We start from the raw sequence: 9,210 nt of genomic DNA on the forward strand, positions 1-9,210 counted from the left end.
CCCCAGTTTCAGTCAGAAAATCAGAGTGCCAGCATAGTGCAAAGCAGCATGGCACAAACTCCTGTGGGAATGAAGGTAATGAATCAATCAGAACTTTGGCATGAAATTAGTCCTAGCCTTCAAGGGCAGCAGCTCTGTCTGACCAAGTACTTCTGGCCATTATTAATCTCTTTTTCATTTCTTCTGAAAGCTGCTACAGCAGCTTCTGGAATGGAGGACAGACACTTAATTAGATCCTTGCCACTGCAAAATCCTTATCTTTTTTAAATGAGTAAAGGATGCCACTTAGCTACAGGCTGCTGGATGGACTGCATCATGCGTTCCCAGTGATCACCCGTGTTGTTGGTTCCTCCCTTCCCCAGTGCTGCCTGTCCAACAAGCTGCCTGCTCTTGGGATGCATCTCATAAATGGAAATGAGGACAGCACAGTCCCAAACTATGGGATTGGGCAGGTGGAACAGAAAAGTTTCATTGAAAACAGTCATTGATGCAAAAGTCTTGGGTTTGGATTTCTGGTGCTTCTGCTTATGGTGGTTGCAGAAGACATCAATCCTGGCATATATACCTGGAGCCAAAAGAACATCAAAGATGACATAAACACGAGTTTCTGAAATGTCTGGATGCTTATCCCAAGACTGCAATTTTTCCTTGAAATTGATTAGAAGTTTTATAGTAAATTTTTTTGTCTTTCTGTGTGTGATGGATGAATATTTACTGAAGAATGGAAAGTAATAATTTGAGTGTTACCTAAACAAACATAAAACACACCTTTTCTGCACTTGTGTCAGTGACCCCCCCCCCCCCAAAAAAAAAAAGGTATAGCTACACTGCAAAACTGTGGCAGTTTGAGACTACTTTAATTGCCATGGCTCTGTTTTATGGAAACCTGGAATTTGTATCATGGTGAGGAAAGAACTACAGCATTAGAAAGCTCTAGTGCTTTCTGACAGAGAATTTTGAGTACCCTTTACCATCAGGGAGAAACTGTATGAACAGGGATAAGAGAAAGAGTCACATGCTTCAGAACTGGCTATGAATGTTCATCTCAAACAGAACCGCAACAAAGCAGTCACATAACAAAGCAGATGGGGGAGGGATTTTTCTGAGGATCTCAGCTGAAACAAACCACAAAAGCAAATTCCAGAATTCCATGAAAACAAGAAAAAGTAGGTTCTTGCCCTCTTGGTTGTGTGAAAAAATCTGAAATGCCATGAGTGGAGGCTTTGCATTTGTCGATGCTTCAGAGGCTAAACCTAGACTTCCAGTTAAAAGGTAAGGATTGAAGGTACTGCCTAATATTTTAATGTACTACTATTACTGCTTCAAGAGCACAGAACACTTTACAAACTAAGCTAGGTTATCAAGAGTGGCATGATATATCTCTAATGCATGGGGATGGAAGACAAGACAAAATCTTCCCAAGTATTTCAATTGTGGCAAAGACATTAGGATTTTGAGCAAGCTCAAAGATGGACAGGAAGTGCCTGTTATTGATTCAAATCATTGGCCTATCCAACTCAGTGTAGACCAACTGACTGGCCACGGTCCCTCTCCAGCATTTAAGATGGATGTCCAGCTCTACCTGGAAATTCCAGGGATTGGAACTGAGACATTCTGCATGTAAAGTATGTGTTTTGCTACTGAGCCACCATCCCTCCCCAAACATGCATTAGGGTCAATTCATATCTTATCTGCAGCGTGTGTTTCAGGTACTATAAATCTGTTGTGTGTAGCTATGAAAAAAGGATCAAAAAAGCAGTAAACAAATATAAGGCAAAGAATAAGAAAACAGATATATTTACATTTCTCTGCGCTGTTATACAGGGAGGCAGTTTTGACTTTCAGTAATCCGATTTCTATCCTCTGGGAGATAGGGAGACACTTCAGTGACACGAGCACTTCTCCAACTGTGTCCTGTGAAAGGATGAATAAGCACTATGATGTGAATGCTTGTACTGGTGAAATGGCTCTAATGCTGCATATAGCACAGGTCCCTTTTCTTTAACAACAACTTGGTCTTTGACTGTGCCAGGTAAACCTGACCAGAAGCACAGAGGCAGAAGTACTAGGAACCAGCCCCAGCTTCCAGCTTGAACCCATAAGAAACAGGCACCATTTGGCCAGGGCTCCATGATTTGGGACCTACAGAATCTGTACTTTTGAAGCCTAACACCAAGGAACTGACCTATTCTTCAAGGGGAAATGTTGATCCATCAGTATAGGCACTTTTGTTGCTGCTGCTGTTGTACTCCTTCAACTTGCTTCCAAATTATGACAACCCTAAGATGGCCGTTGTGGTCTCTTCCAACTCTATGATTCTATGAACCTATCATAGTGTTTTCTTGGCATGTTTCTTCAAAGGGGGTTTGCTATTGTCATCCTTTGAGGCTGAGAGAGTGTGATTTGCCTAAGATCACCCAGGCTAAATCCACATTGCAGAAATAATCCAGTCTGATATGGCTTTAACTGCCATGGCTCAGGTGGTATGGAATTTTGGGAACTATAGTTTGTTATGGCACCAGAGCTCTCTGAGAGAAAAGACTGTCTAGCAAAACTACAATTCCCAGAATCCCATAGCATTGAGACATGGCAACTAAACTTGTGTCAAATTGGATTGTTTTTGCAGTGCAGATGCAGGCCCAGTGGGTTTCCATGGCCAAGCCAGGATTTGAGCCCTGGTCTCCCACCATGCTGGTATTTCCCCTGGAGAAAAATATCAGAAAGCAAAACTGCTAGACTCCAAGTTGGCTAATGCTCCTTTAATACTTTTCAGTCCTCTGTGCAATGGAAGAAACTGGTAAGGATGTGATTGGACTTTAGATTAAAAGGGCAGGAGGAGAAAAAAGTGTGTATTCCTCCAAATGCATGAGCTTTCATAGACTTAAGTCTACTTCCTCAATGCATTCCTCCAAATGCAGCTGAGGAAGCAGTCTTAAGTCTATGAAAGCTCATGCTGCCAACTTCTTTCTTTCAGTTAGTTTCAAAGGTGCTACAAGATCTCTCTACATATGTTGCACTAACTCAAGCTTGAAATAAAGGTTTCCTAAGCCTAGCTGCAAAGATTCTGTGCTGTAATGGCTGTTGGCTGAAACTACAATAGATGGGAAGCTGTGAACTACACTTGCAGCTTGGATCTGGATGTGGGATTCCTGTTGGCTTGCAACTTCAATGATTGAAAAAAGAGCTGCAGGAGCTTTCCTGTTGTCACCTTCTATGCTGCAGCATCCTCAAATTCCCACTGCCACCTGCAGGAACAGAAGATACTGCTACACTTTCAGAAGCTGCATCTTCATGAACCATGCTGAAGCTCCATTTATTGATTACTACCTCAATGGCTAGATAGCTTAAAGATGACATGGACTTTTAGTGTTAGGTCTAGACCTGGAAGGAAATGAGAGGTTTTGAACTTAAAGATATATTTATTATTTTTGTCTATGTGCTGATACCTTGATGACACACCATTGTTTGCTAGTTTTAATAAATGTTGTTCTTCACCTGTTTCTCAGAACTATGTAGTTGAAGAGAGAAAGAATGCACCTGAGGTCAGAAAGAATACATCTCAGCTATCCATATGAGTTCAAGCCAAAATTTAATCCAAAAGAGAGGGGAATTACTCCAAGATGCTGAACCTAGCACTGATGCTGCCCAAAGGTTACAAAGGTGCTAAATTGAATCTTCAGGTTGATAATGAGCAATACATACAACTTTTAATTTGGAGTTTTGAGAACACCTTCAAAGTTACTTGAGAAATGTGTTATTACCTTTGTTGCCTTCTGCAGCTCTTTGCAGAATTCCATGCTTTCAAAGGTTCTTAGGGTATTCAAGGCTACTCTTACTTCTCCTAGTGGTATGTGGCGGGAATATCTGTCAAAATATTTCACCTGTGGAATAATAATTACTATAAAATTAAAAACAAAAATGAAAGCAATAAACAGTGCTTATCTTTAAAGTGCTTCAGATTTATTCATCTTAAAAATCATTTCAGTAATACTATGCAGGAAGCCATCACTTATCTGATGGGGTTCAGGACCAGAGGATTGTCAAAAAGTGGAACTGGTTGAAAAGTGGAACCCTGTCTTTTTTAGCTTGCAAATGCAAGACTGAACACTAGAAGGCACCAAATCAAGAGAGGAAAGAACAGCATGCCAAGTAGACCTAAGGTTGCATCTGCACTGCAGAAATAATACAAGTTGACACATCTTCAACTGCCATGGCTCAATGTTATGGAATTCTGGGAATTGTAGTTTGCTGTGGCACCAGAGCTCTCTAACAGAGAAGGCTAAATGTCTCACAAAACTACAATTCCCAGAATTTCCTAACACTGAGCCATTTTGAAAAGACATGGATCTTAAAGTGGTGCCAACCTGGATTATTTCTGCAGTGCAGATGCAGTCTAAGAGGCAAACAAACAAACCTGGCCATGCTGAGTCAGTTGAGAGGGGGGGAAGCAGCAGCAGTGGACAAAAGAGCAGATCTGGGGGTGAAAGTGTACTACATGGCTCTAATTTAGATCTGTTGGAACAGGAGAATGCCCCCAAATAAGCATTGAAAAGAGGGGGGGTGCTTGAATGGGAGGCCAATATCACTATCCCTACAGATTAGGGTGCACAACTCACATCTTGCAGGTTGTATGCAGTTGCGCCCGCTTTTGCTTACAGTCCAACTGACTAGCTGGGCTGTAAGTGATAGTGTGTGGAGGCCATATATTGTGCATACCTAATCTAGGGTCAGAGACCAGAGTTACTGAAAGACATTGAAACTTTAAATACTTCAACCTTTAGACAAGGTATTTAAAGCTGAAGTACCCTGTGTTTTCAGTGATTGTGAGGCAGTGTGGTGTAATGGTTTGAGCAATGGACTAGGGAGTTTACCAGACAAGGGAAATTGGAAGTATCATCCAATGGCAATCCGAACACAATCATGGGGTTTAACGTTATTGCATGATAGACTACCACATGCAATTTCGGGCAATGGGAAGTCAGTCTGAACGCAACAATGGGGTTTCATGTTATTGCGTGATAGACTACCACATGCAATTTCGGGCAATGGGAAGTCAGTCTGAACGCAACAATGGGGTTTGACGTTATTGCGTGACTGACTACCACATGCAATTTCGGACAATGGCAAGCTATTTTCGGACAATGGGAAGTCAGTTCAAACGCAATTCGAATTCACGTAAATTCACTGAACTAGCAAATTCACGTGAATGCGTTCTGGCCCCACTTTCCTTTCATTCAAAATTAAGAGAAATTCCTCCTGTGTGATAAACTCCAAAGACTTTGAAGAACAGGGTCTAAATCCTCACTCAGTCATGGAAACCCACTGGGTGACCTTAGAAAAGTCACATTCTCTCAGCTTCAGAAGATGGCAATGGCAAACCCCCTCTGAAGAAACTTGCCAAGAAAACCATGATAGGTCACCATAAGTCAGAAATGACTTAAAGGCACAACAAAAACAAGTGAGAAACAACCTGACAACAACAACCTTGTCCTTTCAATATGCTTGAGCTGTGTTTTGAAGCTATGTGCTAACTATGTATGTTCTCATGCTGTTCCTATTCTCCCAAAGAGCTGGCTGTATCTGTATAGCCAAATCTCAGGGAAAGATAAATTTCCACCACATGCAACCAGAAATACAGAGAGGATAGTGTCTGCAGCTCAGTGGCAGAGTGCAGGTTTTGCATGCAGAAAATCCTGTTTTGTCCATTATCTGTGCAAGTTAATGCCAGATTAATGCTCAATGTCCCTGATGTCATATGAAAACGATCCACCTTTTGCAGCATTTGTCCACTTGCTGTGCGCATTATTGCATGACATTGTGTGAAAACGATCCTTCTTTTGTGGGATTTGTCTACTTGCTGTGTGCATTAATGCATGATGTGTGAAAATGATCCTGCTTTTGCAAGAGTTTTCCATTTTAAATCTTGTTTCTGCATGGGATAAACCCCCATGTGATAAACTCACTCACATGGCTAAAAGGTGTGTTGGTGTTGGTGCTGTTTCACAAGGGATGTTCTTATCTCACCTCTCCAGGAGATGGAGCCTTTGCTCCACAGGTAGTTGAAAAGTCAAACTTATGAGCAGCGCTTTCTAAGAGCCTTAGTAAAAGCAGTGTGAGCGTGATACCTTTTACATTACTATTTGAAATTATGCACTTTGACAGTGTCCCTTTCCTTGTTTCTTCTTTGCTTTATTCCTACCTTAACAAAAGACCTGAGCCTCCTTTTAAGGTGGTTGACCTTGCTCTGAGAGCAAGCCTGAGCACATGAAGTACCAGGGAACTGCACTTTAGAAAGTTAGTGCTTGCATGGCTGAACCAAGTATTATTGACTTTTCTAGGGAGTCATGTCTTCTCATGATATATCATAATATGTTTCATGATGTACACTCAGAGAATACTGTGGTCCTGCACAGAAATATATCACCCAAGGGTCTATCTCTTCCTCCTTGCATCTTTTGAGGTAACAAAAGATATTGGGGTATGGGTGAGAATGCAAAGGTTGAGCTGCTGTCATTCTTTACCACCTTGGTCTGCCACTCGTGGACAATATGCTGGAGATGAGGAAAAGGAGGAGACCCAGCTTAGCAGCCGAACCTGAACAAAGGTATTCCTGCATTCAAGCCCCTGCCATAGCAGCAAGCACAGCAGGAAGGAAGCAGGAATAGAGGAAGACCACATTCCAGGTAGACAGACTCAATCAAGGAAGCCACGGTCCTGAGTCTGCAAGTTCTGAGCGGGGCAGTTGATGATAGGGTGTCCTGGAGGTTTCTTATTCATGTGTGTTTGTGCATGTGCCTTCAAGTCGCCTATTGACTTATCGTGACCCCATTAATTTCATAGGGTTTTCTTAGGCAAGAAATACTCAGAGGTGGTTTTGCATCTTCTTTCCCTTGAAATATAGCCTACAACACCTAGCATTTATTGGCAGTTTCCCATCCAAGTACAAACCAGGGCTGACTATGCTTAGCATCCAAGATCAGATGGCATCTAGTGCCTTTAAGGTATTTAAGATATTTAGGCACTACATTCATAGGACCTCCATAAGTCAAAGCTGACAACATTTAAAAACAAACAAAATTTAGTTCCAGGAAACCATTTGGTTGGAACACCCTTTGCTACACACACCCATAAATCATGGAGCATTAATCAAAACTAGTTACAAATCACGTTTGACAAAGATTAAAAAAAAAGTTAATTGTCTGGACTGCAACTCCCAGGGTCCTCTAGCAAGCATGGCTATTGAGGGACTGGCTAGCAGTTGTAGCCCAAAAGTAACAATGTTTTACCAAGGTGCACACAACTGGTATGATTAAATGTGTGTGTTTAAAATAAAATATTTGATGCTTCTATAAACAAAATTACAAAATATAAGGTATTGTATTATATTATATTATATTATATTATATTATATTATATTATATTATTCAATGTATATCCCACCTTTCCCCTTGTACAGAATCCAAAGCAGCAAATTTACAATGGCTGAAGTTTATTACATAAATAAAGTGGCTGAATATTAGGCAATAGCTTCACCATTAAATATATATAAATACTTAGTTCACTGGATTTTGTGTGGATGTAATATTATCCCAATATTATTTCTTCCAATACAGCTTAAAAGGCATTAATTCTGTAGAATAACCCTTAGGCACCGTGTATTTGTAGCACATTCATATTACATGCACCTGTCTCAGTTCCTGTCACAGAACGTAATCATTACTTATTTTTCAGAGTGGTATGATTTATTACTGATGTCCTGCATCATTCACCTTTCAGTTTCACAAGATGACCATGGGTTTTAGTATGGGAGTTGGAGGAAAACTATGCTCCATCCACTTTCTCTACACTGTGCATAATTTTCTACATCTCCTTTATATCCCACCTTCAGCTGCCTTTCTTCTAAGATGAAAACCCCTCAGTTATAACCTTTTCTCATCAAGGTGTTGTTTCAGCCTCTTTATCATTGAATGGATTGCTCTTTTCAAGCTCTAAACCACTGAACAAGGAGTATGGGATGCTATTTATCTTGAAAATGAATTCTGTTCCTCTCTGTCTTACTGTTGGGTTCAGTGTACTATGTGCTGATGGAGAGAGGACTCTTTCAGTGCCTAGCTGTGGAATACCCTCCACTTGGAGGCCTGCCTGGTGTCTCCATTGATCCCATTTTGGCACTTAGTAAAAACCTACCTGCTCACCAAAGCTTTCAGGGGTCCAGTGAGCATCTTGGTATTATGATCTTTTATTTAATTATATTGAATTACTTAATGATTGTTTTTAGTTGTCTTTATTAATGATACCCCAACTTCACACACTAATCCATCTCAGTTGATTTCATTAAAGTAGGGGAGACAGAAAAAGCGCTTCCTCACCTCTAGCTTGATGCTGCTCCTTGTCAACTCAGCCTCCTGGAGAATGCAAGCAAATTGATCCCCAAAGGTTGGGCTGCTGTCATTCTTCACCACCTGGGTCTGCCATTCATGGACAATGTGCTGGAGATCAGAGGAGGGGGAAGAGGCCCAGCTTAGCAACCGGACCTGAACAAAAGTATTGCTGCACTCAAGCCTGGGGAGGCCCAGTGCCCCTGCCACAGTCAAGAGTAGCTCAAGGCGCTTTTTGTTGTAAAGAAGTGAGAACCTCAGCTTGCCCTGGGATCGATCAGGAATGTCTAGATCATTAGCCAGGATGCCCACTGGATGATTCTTGTTGGCTGAGGAAGGTGAAAAGCAGACCCCAAGTTTCTTGAGCTCCTTTCGGATGTTTTGGATCTGGAGAAAATGCAAAGCAAAGAAATTCCTTCATTTAAGCTGTCACACAGTGGACATCTACCTGGAAGTAAGCCCTCTGGAACCCAATGGGACCCATTTTTGAGTATAGGAATGTATCCCATTTATTGCCTTCAAGTAGAATGTCAACTTATGGTGACCCCATGAATTCCATAGGGTTTTCTTAGGCAAGGAATACTCAGAGGTTGTTTTGTAAGTTTCCTTCCTCTGAAATATAGCCTACAGTACTTGGTATTCATTAGTGATCCCCCATCCAAGTACTAACCAGGGCTGACCCTGTTTAATTCTAAGATGAGACAGCATCTCGTGCCTTTAAGGTATTTAGGCCATCCATAGGAATGTATAGGACATATAAATTGCACTGTTAAAGGATTAATGAGCAGTTATTAAAACAAAAGGAAAGGAAAATACATTCTATAAAATAGAA

The 9,210-nt window shown here is 41.2% G+C and overlaps 1 protein-coding gene across 1 annotated transcript; it reads right to left on the reverse strand.

Annotated features, from left to right (window-relative positions):
- Window positions 1–263: 263 nt before the first annotated feature.
- Window positions 264–8,862, reverse strand: LOC149314321 (synaptotagmin-2-like). The gene is made up of 5 exons (XM_089523092.1): window positions 8,827–8,862; window positions 8,370–8,765; window positions 3,762–3,881; window positions 1,803–1,914; window positions 264–565 (listed from the first exon to the last, which is right to left on the reverse strand). Exons 1-5 carry the CDS (start codon window positions 8,860–8,862, stop codon window positions 264–266), a joined length of 966 nt encoding a protein of 321 aa, XP_089379218.1.
- Window positions 8,863–9,210: the final 348 nt, after the last annotated feature.

Source organism: Sceloporus occidentalis, unplaced genomic scaffold (assembly GCF_023333645.1).
Source record: "Sceloporus occidentalis isolate IW3139 unplaced genomic scaffold, rSceOcc1.0.p SCAF_4, whole genome shotgun sequence".
In the NCBI taxonomy this organism is placed as follows: Eukaryota; Metazoa; Chordata; class Lepidosauria; order Squamata; family Phrynosomatidae; genus Sceloporus; species Sceloporus occidentalis.